General features: G+C 48.9%; 1 protein-coding gene across 2 annotated transcripts in view; it reads right to left on the minus strand.

Annotated features, from left to right (window-relative positions):
- The window catches only part of PRRT1B (proline rich transmembrane protein 1B), a 166,276-nt gene that overhangs the window by 26,219 nt on the left and 123,044 nt on the right, over window positions 1-17,013 (minus strand). For both annotated transcript variants that reach the window (XM_085613932.1, XM_085613931.1), the window contains exon 3: window positions 10,181-10,599. In XM_085613932.1, the coding sequence (XP_085470058.1) occupies window positions 10,181-10,599 (419 nt within the window). The remainder of the gene's footprint in view (window positions 1-10,180; window positions 10,600-17,013) is intronic.

The following is a 17,013-nucleotide window of genomic DNA, read 5'->3' on the forward strand; positions in this document are numbered from 1 at the left end:
AGCACTGACATCGGCAAGCTTGACTAGCATTGGACACAGGCAGGCTTCACTAGCATTGGGCATCTGCAGACTTGATCTAGAATTAGACACGGGCAAGGTTGAACTATTAAAAGCAGGAAGGGGCACGGACGCGCAGCGGACTCCAGGCTGAACGGTCGCTACTTGGTCCTCAGCCTCCTCAGCATTGTTCAATTGCCAAATAGGAAACTGTTTTTAAACTTTTAAATGTTTTAAATCTTTGCCCTACTTGCACTGTACTGCCTTACCTGCATTTTGCACCTAATTTGGACTTAAACGCGACAGTAGTAGCCTGCTAAACAGACACCTGTCTGTCAGTGTTGCCCTGTCCCTGGTCCACCGCTGCTTGTGCCGTTTGTGCGGAGGGACTCGGGGCTCCATTTCCCACACTTCAGGTTAGGCTTTGTTTTTCCTCACTTCCGGTTTGGTGTCTGCGGTCTAGCGGTTTCGCGTCCTCCCCTTCTGCCTATTTAAAGCAGGAAGTGGCGCGGACGTGTAGCTTATGTTTGCTTTGGCGCGCCAGCAGCACGCCGAAGGCGCACCAAAGGCAAGCCCGTCCGTGCCTAACCGCCGACAGCCGCCAGGAACCCTGCCCATTTCAAGGCAAACAGGCAGGAACTGAGGTCAGTCACTCAACATGGCCGCATTGTTCTATTCCAGTTCAGAGTTAAAATCACTAAACGTGCCTCTTAACACTCTGAAACAGAAAGCATTATCAGGCACTGAGGTGTTTTATGATTCTCCCATGAACGGCACTCAGATTACCAATAATGAACCCGCAACGGTACCCATTTCCCATAAAGTTAAAATAAGGGATACCTGTGACATTCCCAAACAATTAAGTGGGTTCTACCATTAATGCCCGGTCGCTCCCCAAGCATGCATTAGAATTATGGAGTCTTTTAGATCTGGAAAAACCTGACATCTGTTTAATTACAGAAACATGGCTTCATGACCAGGCATCCCCTGATGTAGCTACAGCACTCCCACCGCAATATCATCTAACTAGATTAGATAGAGCTGTTGGTAGAGATGGGGGGATAGCAGTGGCCTCTAATGAAAAATGAGTTATCATTATGTTAGACTCCTGGAGTACGGGAACAGCGGAAATACTCATTTTTAAAATTACAACTCAATCACCGGAAACTTGGAGAGGGGCTCTGGTCTATCGACCCCAAGGCCAAAAAAACAACTTGTAAATCATTTACTGGAAATAATTGCACCACATTTATTAGCCTCATAGGAGATTTTAATTATCATGCGGAGTTATCATTGGATTCTGATACAAACCAATTGATAACGACGCTGGAAACATTGGGATTGGTCCAGATGGTGGTGGACTCTACCCATCAGGCCGGCCACACCTTGGATCTGTTATTTACTAACTCAACCAAACTTACAGTACAGCAACCTCTACCTCTACTCTGGTCAGACCATAATCTGCTAAAATGTTGCATTCCCATTGATGTCTCCAGCAATCGCCAGAACAATGATTTCACCTGGATTAGGCCCTGGCGTAAAGTCACCCTAAAAGCTTTTTCAGCTCATTTTAATTTTGAATCTGTTTCTCACTCAGGAAACGTAGATCAGGTAGCTATGGCTTTTCAAAATGCCATCACACTGTCTTTGAACACAGTGGCACCCCGTCAAAGGTCAGGGTCAAAGCCAAAGCATCACCATGGGTCACGCCAGAATTAAAAATCGACAAACTCTCCAGTAGGACGGCTGAAGGTCAATGGAGGAAAACCAAAACCATTGAAGACCGAACAAGATATAAACAGACCCACCGCATCTATCTAAATAAGATTATACAGGCCAAAAAGTTGTATCTAACTGATAGGATTAATAATGCCGCAAACTCCAACAAAGAGCTTTATAAACTGTTGAAGGAGTTTACCATCCCCCACGCTGACCAGCGCTTCCTTCCCCCCACGCAAGAATGGGTTGACACATGTCCTCCTTCTTTGACAAAAAGGTCAACGTTATACATAGGTCTTTCCCTCAAGACAACCTTAAAAACGCTGATCTTCACCCAGCTGAAAATAGCCATCCTACTCAGCCTTTGCTGATGGAATTTAGAAAGCTGTGACTTGTGAACAAGTATCAGCAGTCGTAACAAAGATCAAATCAGGCTCTCCAGCAGATCCTCTCCCACCCCGTTTTTTCACGAAAATAGCACCCCTGTTAACATCGAATCTTACAGAGATCTTTAACATGTCACTAAATCAAGCCATGGTCCTGACCAGATGGAAAACAGCTTAAGTCAAGCCCATCCTGAAAAAGCCAAACTCAGATCCCAGGGTACCAGGTAACTACCGTCCCATCTCGCTACTGCCTTATTTCGGGAAGGTGCATGAATCCCTGGTAAATAAACAACTTACCGCCCACTTGGAAAATCATGGACTCCTTGATCCATCGCAATCAGGGTTTCGGTCGGCACATAGTACCGAAACGGCAGTAGGAGAGATGGTTGATAATATCAGGCTGGCCCTGGATAAAAGAGAATAAGCTATGCTGGTCCTTCTGGACCTGTCGGCCGCTTTCAACACCATCTCCCACAGCATTTTAGAACAGCGGCTCTGGGAGGTGGGAGTCAGGACCGTTCTCCCACCGTATATATAGATACCCTGTAATGTAATGTAATGTAATGTAATGTAATGTAATGTAATGTAAAAGAAACTTGTAAAGCGCAACGTTCACCATGCGGTTTCTTGGCGCTAGGGTAAGCAGCTACCTGGGGAGGAAGGGGTGGGAGACAAAGAAGGGGGAGAAGTTAGTTATAAGCGAAACGGAAGAAGTGAGTCTTGAGAAGAGATCTAAAGTGGGGATAAGATGGGGCCAATCTTATATCCAAGGGGAGAATGTTCCAAAGGGACGGGGCGAGAAACGAAAATCTAAGACCGCCCCATTTCTTGCGCTTAATTCTGGGAACTTTGAGGAGGGCCAGATGGGCCGAGCGCAGATTGCGAGTAGGAACATAGGGGTGGATGAGAGAAGAGATGAACACAGGGCTGAGACCAGCCAAGGATTTGAAGATGAGGCACCCCAGCTTGAATTTGCAACATTCAGAGACAGGGAGCCAATGCAAGGATTTTAACAAGGGGCGAGTGTGACAGTGCCTAGGTTGATGGAAAATGAGGCGGGCTGCCTGATTCTGGACGAGTTGCAAGCGCTTTTGCTGATAGTCAGGGATGCCTACATATAGGGAATTGGCGTAGTCGATTCTGGAAATCACTAGAGCTAAGAGGGCCAGAGTGAGGGCTTCCGTAGTGAGAAAGCAGGCAATTTTGCGGATTTTACGCAGCTGAAAAAAACAGGCAGAGACAGTGGCGTTAATCTGAGGTTTCATTGAGAGGTCGTTACTGATGATGACTCCCAGACTTTTTGCCGAGGTGGAAGGACGGGGAGGCGCACCCAGACTGATGGGCCAGAAGTTCGAGTTCCAAGGATTGGAAGGGCCTCCGACAAGAACCAGTTCGGTCTTGTCGGGATTCAGTTTCAAATGGTTAGCCCCCATCCAGTTGCTGATGTGACAGAGGGTGGTTTGAAAATCGGAAATTGACTGGTCCGAGGAGTCGATATTGAAAACCAATTGAATGTCGTCTGCATAATTAAATGCAGATACATTTTTGTCTCGGAGAGAGCTGATCAGGGGAGTGAGGTAAAGATTGAAAAGTAGAGGGGACAAGGAGGATCCCTGAGGCACACCACAGGTCAAGTCGACCTTGTCTGCGGAGAACTGTGACAAACGAACCGCTTGTTGGCGGCGGGAGAGAAACGAGCGAACCCAATCAAGGGCAGTACCCTCGATCCCGGCCTGTCTGACACGGTCGACCAGGATCGAATGGTCGACCGTGTCAAAGGCGGCCGACAAGTCCAGGAGAACCAGGGCCTGGCAGATGTTAGAGTCGGCTCCTCTTCGCAGTTCTTCCATGACGGAGAGTATGACCATCTCGGTGGAATGAGCAGGCCTGAATCCGGCTTGTTGGGGGTCAAGAAAATGGGAACGCTCGACATGGGAGCTCAGAGTGTTAGTGACGTGGGTTTCAAGAACCTTTCCAAGATAGGGGAGGAGGGAGATAGGGCGAAAATTACTCATAACTGTTGGGTCCGCAGTAGGTTTTTTCAAAATAGGTACCACTTCTGCTGTCTTGAAGCTGCAGGGGACTTGGCCAGAGATGAGGGAGGAATTCAGGAGAGCCAAAGGGGGAGCGGGGCAGGCCGAGAAGGCCTTGCATAAGATCTTGGGGGGGCAGCAGTCAGTGGCGGATCCAGAGGAGACTTTGCTGAGGAGGGCAGGAAACTCCAATTCCGTGATGACAGGGATCCGTGAAAGATGCGGAGAAAGAGAAGGGTCTACACAGGGGGGAGCTGGAGACGGGCAGGGGAACGGGAAGGGTGGTGCCTGGATACTGTTTTTAATTTTTGCAACCTTCTCAATGAAGAAGTGGTTGAGGGAATCGCAGAGCGTCTGGGAAGGGAGGGGTTTAATGGACACTCTGTCAGGATGGGATAGTTCCTCGACGATCGCAAAGATGTTTTTAGCTTTATTGGCTGACTCCATGATTTTATTGGAGAAGTGTGAAGTTTTTGCGGACGCAATGGCGGCTTTATAGCCTTTAAGAAGGGACAAGAACTCTGCCCTTGCTACGGGGGAGTAATTTTTACGCCACTGGCGCTCGGCTTGCCTAAGGCCGAGTTTTAGGGCTTTTAGGTCCTCAGAGAACCATTTTTGTGCGTCGTGGAGGCGTCTAAGTTTGATCCGTTTGAGGGGAGCGACCACGTCACTGGCCGACTCGAGCCAGAGGTTTAGGTTCTGAGCATGGGTGTCTACAGAGTCGGATTCCAAGGGGATGGAGGTCCTAAGTAAATGAAGGAAGTGGTCGATGTCTGCTTTGTTCCAGTTACGGGCTGAGTGGTTAGAATCAAGGGAATTACTAGGGGGAGAAAGGATTTTAAGGGAAAAACCAATAGAGAAATGGTCGGACCAGGCACACGGCGAGATGAGAAGGGCCGATATCACAAGATTGGAGGACCAAACCTGGTCGAGGATATGTCCTCTGGTATGAGTGGCAGCATTAACATGTTGGCAGCAATTTAGGCTGCACAATAGCTCAGAGAAGGCTGCCGAACAGGCGCTTTCCTTCTCGTCCAGGGGCCAATAGTTGAAGTCCCCGAGGACAAGAATTTTGGAATTATTAATAGTTATCTGGGAGAGAAGATCTCCAAACAGGGATGGAAAGTCTGGCATAGGTTGTGGGGGACGGTATACTAAGACGCAAATGAGGGGGGGTGCAGAAGAATCCAGTCTAACGACAAGACAGTCAACCTGGGGGATACAAGGGGTGGTAATGACAGAAAACCTGAGGGGGTGTTTAATGATGGCAGCTACGCCACCTCCAGGTTTGCCGGAGGCCCGATTGCTTTGAAGGATATAATAGCCAAGAGGGATGGCGGCCAGAACATCAGGGGAGGAGCCGTCATGCAACCAGGTTTCGGTGAGAAATAAAATGTCGGGACTGTCGGTGTCGAGAAGGTGGAAAATTTCAGTCTGATGCTTTGCTAATGAGCGAGTATTGAGGTAACATACTTTGAGTTCCAGATTACGAAGCGGACGCAGGGAGGGAGGGTGAGGAGAGATAGAAGGGACGATGGCGTGAGAGCAAGCAGCTAACTCGGGAAAGGAGCGACGAGTACAGGCTAACCCCAAGAGGTTGGCTTACTGGCCTCACGTAGTGGGCCAGTAAGCATAGGAGTTCCCCAGGGAACCATCTAGAGCCCTATGCTTTTCATCCTCTCTGTAACACCTCTGGCCAGGGAAATCAGGTCCTATGGTTTTGAGGCCGTGTCTTACGCTGATGACACTCAGCTGTTGATCACATTTGGTCCCGACCCTACAGACACAGTGATCCGGTTTAAACACGGTATGATCCGATTCCATATCAACAACTGGATGGGCAATAACAAATTACAGCTGAACGGCAGTAAGATAGAGATCATTTTGTTTGGCAGGGGTGAAGAGTATTGGTCTAACAATTGGTGGCCACAGGAATTGGGCACATGCCCATCCCCTAAACAAGCAGTGCATAATCTCGGAATAACTATTGACATTAAATTATCCATGAAAAACCATGTCAATCTTGTATTAGGCACTTGGTATGGGATCTTGCGGAAACTACGCAAAATCTTTAAATGGATACCTATTGAATCCAGGAAACCTCTGGTGCAGGGTCTAATTGTAAGCCGATCGGACTATGGGAATGCTTTATTGGCTTCCCTAAATGAAGATCTTTTATCCAAACTGCAGATCCTGCAGAACACTGCTGCCAGACTCATCTTGAATCTTCCTCCGAGATTTCCTTCAGCCCCCAGCCTGAGGTCCCTCCACTGGCTTCCGGTAAGAAAGAAAGGCCATTTTAAAATCCTATGCCTCACCCATGAGATCATATATGGAACTGGTCCCTGTTACCTAACGAAAAAGCTTAACAGGTACCAGCCAGGAAGACTGTTAAGATCCAGCTCAAAATCTCTCCTTACCCCACTTCGAATTCGCACTGTACGAAGTGGTGGTCGATACTTTTCCTTTCTTGCCCCTTACCGCTGGAATAAACTTCCGTACCATCTTCTCTCCATGACCGAACACAAGCATTTCCGGAAGGAATTAAAAACATGGCTATTTGATCAGAAATAATGATGTTTGGATTTGACCATCAGTCTACTGGAGTCCCGCAAGCGCCATGGGACCTTATGGTGATCTGTGCGCTCAACAAGTTCCTTTGACTTTGGCTTTAAACTAGCATTGGACATCGGCAGGCTTGAACTAGCATTGGGTATGGGCAGGCTTGATTAGCATTGGACATGGGCAGTCTTGAACTAGCACTGGACATCGGCAGGCTTGAACTAGCATTGGACATGAGCAGGCTTGACTAGCATTGGACATGAGCAGGCTTGACTAGCATTGGACATCGACAGACTTGACTAACATTGTACATCGGCAGGCTTGAACTAGCATTGGACAGGGGCAGGTTTAACTAGCATTGGGCATGAGCAGACTTGAACTAGCATTGGACATGGGCAGGCTTGAACTAGCATTCGACATCGGCAGGCTTGATTAGCATTGGGTATGGGCAGGCTTGATTAGCATTGGACATCGGCAGGTTTGAACTAGCATTGGACATGGGCAGGCTTGACCAGCATTGGACATCGGCAGGCTTGAACTAGCATTGGACATGAGCAGGCTTGACTAGCATTGGACATGGGCAGGCTTGAACTAGCATTGGACATGAGCAGGCTTGACTAGCATTGGACATGGGCAGGCTTGAACTAGCATTGGACATGGGCAGGTTTAACTAGCATTGGACATCGGCAGGCTTGATTAGCATTGGACATCGACAGGCTTGAACTAGCATTGGACATGGGCAGGTTTAACTAGCATTGGACATGAGCAGGCTTGATTAGCATTGGACATCGGCAGGCTTGACTAGCATTGGACATGGGCAGGCTTGAACTAGCATTGGACATGGGCAGTCTTGACTAACATTGGACATCGGCAGGCTTGAACTAGCATTGGACATGAGCAGGTTTGACTAGCATTGGACATCGACAGGCTTGACTAACATTGGACATGAGCAGGCTTGACTAGCATTGGACATGAGCAGGCTTGAACTAGTATTGGACATGGCCAGGCTTGACTAGCATTGGACATCGACAGGCTTGACTAACATTGGACATGAGCAGGCTTGACTAGCATTGGACATCGGCAGACTTGACTAGCATTGGACATGAGCAGGCTTGACTAGCATTGGACATGAGCAGGCTTGACTAGCATTGGACATGAGCAGGCTTGACTAGCATTGGACATGGGCAGTCTTGAACTAGCATTGGACATGGCAAGGCTTGACTAGCATTGGACATGAGCAGGCTTGAACTAGCATTGGACATGAGCAGGCTTGATTAGCATTGGACATCGACAGACTTGACTAGCATTGGACATCGGCAGGCTTAAACTAGCATTGGACATGGGCAGGCTTGACTAGCATTGGACATCGGCAGGCTTAAACTAGCATTGGACATGGGCAGGCTTGAACTAGCATTGGACATGGCAAGGCTTGACTAGCATTGGACATGAGCAGGCTTGACTAGCATTGGACATGAGCAGGCTTGAACTAGCATTGGACATGGGCAGGCTTGACTAGCATTGGACATGGCAAGGCTTGACTAGCATTGGACATGAGCAGGCTTGACTAGCATTGGACATGAGCAGGCTTGAACTAGCATTGGACATGAGCAGGCTTGACTAGCATTGGACATCGGCAGGCTTGACTAGCATTGGACATGAGCAGGCTTGACTAGCATTGGACATGAGCAGGCTTGACTAGCATTGGACATCGGCAGGCTTAAACTAGCATTGGACATGGACAGGCTTGAACTAGCTTTGGACATGAGCAGACTTGACTAAGATTGGACATGAGCAGACTTGAGTAGCATTGGACATCGGCAGACTTGACTAGTATTGGACATCAGCAGGCTTGAACTAGCTTTGGACATGGGCAGGCTTGAACTAGCATTGGACATGAGCAGGCTTGACTTGCATTGGACATGAGCAGGCTTGAACTAGCACTGGACACGGGCAGGCATGACTAGCTTTGGACATGGGCAGGCTTGAACTAGCATTGGGCATGGCAAGGCTTAACAAGCATTGGACATTGGCAGACTTCAACTAGCATTGGACATGGGCAGGCTTGAACTAGCATTGGACATGGGCAGGCTTGAACTTGCATTGGGCATGGCAAGGCTTGTACTTGCATTGGGCATGGCAAGGCTTAACAAGCATTGGACATGGGCAGGCTTGAACTAGCATTGGACATGGGCAGGCTTGAACTAGCATTGGACATAAGCATGCTTGACTATTACCGGACATCGACAGGCTTGACTAGCATTGGAGATGGGCGGGCTTGACTAGCATTGGACATCTGTTAATGATCGATGGGGCATATGTGGCTACTGATTAGATAGTGCCAAACGTTTGAGCTTTAATTATTAATTGGCACATCATTAATAAAACTTAGGATCATCTCTTACTCAGCTCCTCTCGGCGGTACAGAGGATGGGTGTAGACCTGCGATCCCTCCCTTAACCCTTCAGCTGGTATGCACAGTGGTGTAGGGCTACGATCTCTCACACAGCCCCTCATCTTGCTGCATACAGTGGTGCAGGACTGCATCCCTCACCCTTCCTTCCCTTCGATTGTGGTACGTACAATGGTGCAGGCTTGCAGTCCCTCACCCAATCCCTCAGCCTGGTACATACAATGGTGTAGGGCTGCAATATCTCACCCAATCCCTCATCCTGGTATGTACGTACAATGGTGTGAGGCTGTGATCCCTCACCCAATACCTCATTCTGGTATGTACGCTGGAGTAGGGATTCAATCCCTCACCCAAACCCTCATCGTGGTGCATACAATGGTATAGGGCTGTGACCCCTCACCCACCCCCTCATCCTGGTATATACAATGGTGTAGGGCTGAAATCGCTCATCCAACCCCTCATCCTGCTACGTACAATGGTGTAGAGCTGCAGTCCCTCACCCAACCACTCATCCTGGTACGTACAATGATGTTGGACTGCAGTCCCTCACCCAACCACTCATCATGGTACATACAATGGAGCAGGCCTATGGTCCCTCACCCAACCACTCATCCTGGTACATACAATGGAGCATGCCTATGGTCCCTCACCCAACCCATCACCGTGGGACATACAATGGTGTAGGCGGGTGGTCCCTCACCCAATCCCTCAGCCTGGTAGACCGGACGAAAAAGGGCTGCGATCCCTCACCCAATCCCTCATCCGGGTCTGTACAATGGTGTACTGCTGCGACCCATCACCAAACCCCTCATCTTGGTATGTATGATGGTGTAGAGCTGCAATCCCTCATCCAACCCCTTATCCTGGTCTGTACGATGATATAGGGCTGCGACCCATCACCAAACCTCTCATCCTGGTATGCATGATGGTGTATGGCTGCGATCTCTCACCCAAACCTCATCTTGGTACGTACAATGGTTTAGGGCTGTGATCCCTCGTCCAACCCCTCACCCTTGCACGTACAGTATTGTAAGGCTGCGATCCCTCACCCAACCTCTCATCCTGGTACGTACAATGGTGTAGGGCTGCGATGTCGGTGGGAAGCTCTGGGTCTGGAACATGACCTGGTCAGACGGTCCTGGCTGGTACATGATGGGCACTTGGCCTGCATAGTGGCTTTGGAAAGGTGGGTAGAGTAGGTGAACAGTTTTAGGGTCCGGAGGGGAGTAGGGGGGTGGCTCGCCCACAAAATTTGGGTTTAGGATTCCGGTGGTTCCCTTGGGGACTTGGGTTGTGTCTTTGGATTCCGTGGAGGAACTGAGTTCAGCATTTCCATTGGTCGACGTCCCAGCTCTGCTCGTCGTCACTGGCAGGCCGCCATGAGGCGCTAATTGAAGAGCATGACCACTGTCTCCGCTGGCCTCAGGGTCTGTCCGGTCAGGGCCTCCAGCTTCACTCGGAGTAGACGATGGACCAAGTCCGGCTGCAGATTCTAGAGAAAAAAAGACAGAATCTTCAGTGCAATGCAGCGACACAAAACACATATGGCCTACCCAATATGTGATGCTGTGACGAATTGTTGAGCAGGCGTTGTAGGAAACTGGGTTTTTGTTGCAGTTGCCCTCCCCCCACACCCGGGAGGGTATCCAGGGGTTAGATAAGGGGGTGACTGTACAAACCAAGTCTGTTAGCTGGGCGAAGAGCCATGTCTTCAGTGTCTTGAAGAACTCAAGGAATGAGGAGGGCTCTCGGATCTGCCCCGGGAGGGCATTCCAATGTCCTTAAAGTACACGATAAGGCACCACTGGGGCAGCTCTCCAGATAAAATGATGCTTTGTCAATTGGGCACCGCCAATCTCCTCGCACCAAGAGTATCTTTGAGACTATTTTGTCTATTTTGCCCTCTTTGGCCTCTTGTGGTGGCACCATAACGCTACTGCCGCAGTGGCCGTAATGTAGCACTAGCCATACATTGGGGCGATAGGACTGGGCCTTGGGAGCGCACCTTGGGTACCGCTATCTCCGCACAAGAAGCTAGCAGTGTGCCAGAGTATGAGACAAAGGTGGATGGCCAACAAAGGCCAACAGTGAGGAGAGGTGAGGAGTGAGACCGTCACAAAACCAGTTTTATTTTAAATCAGGACATGGGAGGCGATAGAAAGAGAGCTAAATACATAGGGATGCGCCAAATTTAAAGCCATTGGTACAATTCTGATATCCAGATACTCGAATCAGAAAACCACTGTAAAAATGCGGCAGTGAAGGACCAATTATGTGTGAAGATTGATTCAATTATGCGGCAAGGAAGTGCAAATTATGCAGCATATCATGGAATTAGAAGCAAATGATTCACCTTATTTACATTTTATCACACAAATGCATATGGGGTCCCAGTGCTATAAAATACATCGATTTTTGGGTAACTTTTCCAGGAGTCTAGGTGCAATCAGGGGATACTGGACTCAGATTGTATCAATGGGAGCCTTTTACCACTCATGTCCCTGGGCTTTACCTCACTGATGAACGCAAAGCTGAGCACTGAGTCCAGCTCTTTACTACTAGCCTCAGAGTAGTGACGTTGAGCAGTCTAAGGCTTACACAGGGAGGTGGTGTGGAGTAGAGACTCAGAACTCACTGAAGCATACAATAACAGTTAGTCAAGCCACTGCTTGTACTTGAGAGGATACTTCATAAGAAATGCACCAGGCAAAAATAGCCCGCCTGGCTGTTCCTGGGAAAGGAATACTGTTCTGATATAACTGCAAGGTATCACAATAAGATCTGGGTGCAAAGACATATACCCCCATGTGGCATGATGCAGAGTGGACTGCAGTGGCGTGGAGTGATGCGGATTAGAGGGGTGTGTGGTAACGTGGAGTATGCATGGTGTGGTAGCACACTGCCATTACAGACAACACATCTTCAACTGAAATGACCATCACATTTGCACAGACGTACAGTTTTACTGATAAAAGTATACAGTGCACAAAGATAATGTGGAAATGTTATTACCCAAAGTACTGATTTGATCATCTGCGCAGTTCACTTCAAGAAATAGAAAAATAAAATAACATCATACAACCTTCCTCAAGCAGACCCCCAGTGGCCAGCGTAATTGTCATATAAATCCCCTTCTTTGAAGTCAGAGAAAGACAAATAAATACAAAGCGCCCTGGAAGACACAGCCTGACATTTTACCTCTGACTTTGAATGCACAGCAAATGTGACGAGATAAGAACAAGATTTAAAGGCCTGTTTACAGAAAGTGAGTTCGGGAGGCACTCAAGCTGGACAGCCTAAAGCAAATAAAGCCAGCAAATAGAAAGCCAGAAAATGGGTGTTACAAACCACAAAGTCATTGGTAAGCAACAGGCAGAATGCATTCCTAGGTCAACTTTCTGAATGTCCCCAAGATGTCTTTAATGAACCAGATGCTGCAACCTAATGATCTCTGTTGCAAAAGCAGTAACCCACTGAGCTATCCACATAAAATACAGTTCTGCAATCTGCAAGGGACACATTCTTTGCAGCAGTGAGGGAATCTGTGTAGGAGGTGGTCAGAGGGTTGTGGGCACCCAAAAAGATTGTCAAGTTCTTTGCAGCATAAACATTAACCCTCTGCACTACATTATGATGACTCAAAACTGCCACTAGACAAATCCCCAATCTTTCTCCAGCAGAAACATTAATCACCAGATTTATCTTGGCATTTTTATTGTTGCCTGAAAATTGCTAGGCACACAAGGAATTCTGCAGCAGGTGCTTTCAAACCCATAAGTTATTTTCAAAGACAGCGCCCCTGAGCTAAGTGGCAGGTGCAGCTGCGCCGGTCGGTCGCAACACCCTAAACCTTGGGCTGCTTCCGGCGATGCTTCCTCGTCTGGGCGTCTGGCCATGTGAGCATTCGTACACATTCTCCAGTAGAGTGGCAGAGCTTGGCCCAACGGTCTCCTACGTTGCCTTCTGGGAGCGCTCTTGTGCGCAGGAGTATGTCTCAGTCCGATGAGGGGAGGTGGCACGGACGCATGTCACAAAGGACTAAGGGCATTCGCTGGTACAGGCCTTTCCTGTGAGTGAACCAGGCCTCTTCTGTGGGTGGTACAGGGCTCTCCTTTGAGAGACCCAGGGCTGTCCTGTGAGGGAACCAGGCCTCTCCTGTGGGTGGTACAGGGCTCTCCTGGGATGTGGTGTGAGATATGCCCTGTGTAACGCCATGTATTGGATATACTTGAATTTAGCATTGCGGGACACTTTCTTGGGGAAGCCTAAGGCAACCATCCATTCCTTATCCATGAGGCTACGCCTGATGTCTCCCTCCCATTTCGCGCATAGAGGGTCAAGTGAGATTCCTGCGTGTGCCCAGATGCCCCTGTAGAGCCAGCGGACCAAGTGGCGTCCCCTTCCCATCAAGTATACTTCATGTACTAGTTCATGTTTCGGGGGTTCTTCCCCATTAGGGGACCACTGTTTTTTAACATAATGTGTCATTGCAGCGTGAAGCAGGAATAGTGTCTGGGGGACTCCCTGAGTCTGGGCGAAGTTATTATGATCTGCCAGTACATCATCTGTGAATACGCTACCTATTGTCTCCACCCCCTCTTGTGTCCAATGTAGTATGCGGCGGGTAGTAATCAGTCCTTTATTAGTTGGTATGCCTAACAGCGGAATATTGTATGGGTATGGGATAACTGCCTTAGTGTATTGTAATGACCGTTTCCAGTAAACCAGGGCTACTTTAAGTAGAGGAGGGGTCGCAAGAGGCAATTGGGCCCCCGGCAGTAGCAGTGTGTGTATTGATCCTTGGGCCAGTGTCAGTGGCGTGTAGTCAATTTCATGCAGGTTACGCCCGGCCAGCCAATATGATAACCACTGCAGCTGACTGGATATGCAGTAGGCTCTGAAATCGGGGGCTCCCAGTCCACCCTCCCCAGGTCTTAGCCTGAGTTTTGCTAAGATGATTCTCCTGTGGCCCTTCCCCCATTTGAGGTCCGTGAGTAGAGCATCCAGTGTGCGGAAGATACTATGTGGAATTAGGAGTGGTAGGTTGGTAAAGAAGTAAAGCAGCCTTGGTACCAGGACCATCTTGGATATAGCTACTCTCCACATTACCGAGAGAGGAAGTGACGTCCAGAACACAATCTGGGTTTTTAACGACCTTATAGTTTTCATAAGGTTGCCTTCAAGCAGGTCCTGTGACGTCCTTTAGATTTGAATACCTAAATATTTAAAGGTATGTGTTGCAACAGTCAAATTTGTAGAGCCAAAGTAGATAGGTTCCAGGTTTTCCTTATGTGTCATGTAGAATGCATTTGATTTCGTATCGTTCATTTTTAACCCAGAGATTATTTCAAAATGTCTAAAAATAGAGGGAATGGGCTCGATATCATCTAGCAGATCATGGCGGTACAGTATTAAATCGTCCGCATATGCTGATACTACATGTTTGGTGCCTCCTAAGAGGATTCCCCTCACCCCGGCCTCCGTCCGGAGTTTTAGAAGAAGGGGTACTCCAGGGCCAGAACAAACAGGATTGGTGAGAGAGGACATCCCTGTCTAGTACCTCTCGCCACAAGGTACAGATCAGAAATATGGGAGCCCGTTCGGACCCGGGCTGTGGGAGCAGTGTACAAGAGTTTGACCCATTGGATATATTTAGGTGGTATACCAAATTTGCTCAGTACCATAAACATGTAATCCCAGTGTATTGTGTCAAATGCCTGCTGAAGATCAAGCGCGATGCACCCTGTTTTATCCGATATTTTGGCTGCTTCCTCCATGACGCAACGCAAATGGCGTATGTTTAGGGACGTATTGCGGCCTAGTACGATGCCGCATTGGTCCAGGTGGATAAGTTTAGGGAGATAGGGAAGGAGACGACGGGCTAGTATTTTACTAAGTATCTTGTACTCCGTGGATAGGAGGGACAGGGGGCTATATCCTGCCATATCCCGTGGGTCCCTATTTGGTTTAGGGAGCGATATAACTAGCGCCTGCATAGTTGACAATGGGAGCATGTGAGTGTCTTGCGTTGTCTTGTATAGGTGTTCAAGGTGTGGTGTCAGCTTGCCTACATAAGTAGAATAAAATTCCACCGGCAGTCCGTCTAGGACTGGTGTCTTGTTACGTGGGAGTTCCCCTATGGCCTCTTTAATTTCTGTCCTAGTAATGTGATCCTCCAGGTACAGGGCCCTCTTGAGAGTGAACCAGGACTCTCCTATGGGTGGTACAGGACTCTCCTGTGAGTGACCTAGGACTCTCCTGTGGGTGGTACAGACTCTCCTGTGAGTGAACCAGGACTCTCCTGAGGGTGGCACAGGGATCTCCTATGAGTGATAAACATGTAATCCCAGTGTATTGTGTCAAATGCCTGCTGAAGATCAAGCGCGATGCACCCTGTTTTATCCGATATTTTGGCTGCTTCCTCCATGACGCAACGCAAATGGCGTATGTTTAGGGACGTATTGCGGCCTAGTACGATGCCGCATTGGTCCAGGTGGATAAGTTTAGGGAGATAGGGAAGGAGACGACGGGCTAGTATTTTACTAAGTATCTTGTACTCCGTGGATAGGAGGGACAGGGGGCTATATCCTGCCATATCCCGTGGGTCCCTATTTGGTTTAGGGAGCGATATAACTAGCGCCTGCATAGTTGACAATGGGAGCATGTGAGTGTCTTGCGTTGTCTTGTATAGGTGTTCAAGGTGTGGTGTCAGCTTGCCTACATAAGTAGAATAAAATTCCACCGGCAGTCCGTCTAGGACTGGTGTCTTGTTACGTGGGAGTTCCCCTATGGCCTCTTTAATTTCTGTCCTAGTAATGTGATCCTCCAGGTACAGGGCCCTCTTGAGAGTGAACCAGGACTCTCCTATGGGTGGTACAGGACTCTCCTGTGAGTGACCTAGGACTCTCCTGTGGGTGGTACAGACTCTCCTGTGAGTGAACCAGGACTCTCCTGAGGGTGGCACAGGGATCTCCTATGAGTGACTGAGGGTGGTACAGGGTTCTCCTATGAGTGTTGTGGGTGGCACAGGACTCTCCTGTGAGTGAACCAGGACTCTCCTGGGGGTAGGACATGGCTCTCCTGCAGTGACGGGTCCGTGTAGGGCGGTGACGTGGCGCAGAGGAGGGGCAGGGTGGGGGGTTGCAAAATGCGGCATACAGCCGAGTTCAGGTAAGTTACGAAAAAAATTAATAAAACGAATTTAGTTGCGCGCGCTGCATCGCCAAATGTGATGCAGCGGTTCTCGTGTTGATGGTACATACCTCTCCTGTGAGTGACTGAGTGTGGTACAGGGCTCTCCTGTGAGTGACTTAGGACTTAGGACTCTCCTGTGGGTAGGACATGGCTCTCCTGTGAGTGACCGAGGGTTCTCCTGTTGATGGTACATACCTCTCCTGTGAGTGACTGAGGGTGGTACAGGGCTCTCCTGTCAGTGACGTAGGGTTCTCATGTGGGTGGTACATGGCTCTCCTGTGAGTGGTACAGGGGCTGTCCTGTGGGTAGTACATGGCTCTCCTATGGGTTTACAGGGACCTTCCTGTGGTTGATCCTGTGCTTCTCATTTGATGACTGTGGGCCCTCCTGGAGGTGACTTGGGATGACCAAGACTGTCGTGCGGGTCACCAAGCGAGAGGAGTGAGGTTCATTCAAGCATTGATCCATCGTCTTTCTCTGCATTTCTTACCCATGTAAGACTGTGGTGACTTAAACGTTCTTCCATAACCATCACTCATTCACCGCATACAGAGGTGTGAGGTCCATGTTTCCATTGCTCCTCAGCCCTCTTTCATGCACACAGAACTTGGGGATGCAAGGAATCCACATTCATCTCACCGCCAGCGAAGCCATGTCAGGCAGAGGTATAGGCAGGGCCACTGGAATTATGTGGCAGGAGAGGGCAAATTAT

The sequence above is a fragment of the Triturus cristatus genome, chromosome 1_2, assembly GCF_964204655.1.
Source record: "Triturus cristatus chromosome 1_2, aTriCri1.1, whole genome shotgun sequence".
Classification (NCBI taxonomy): Eukaryota; Metazoa; Chordata; class Amphibia; order Caudata; family Salamandridae; genus Triturus; species Triturus cristatus.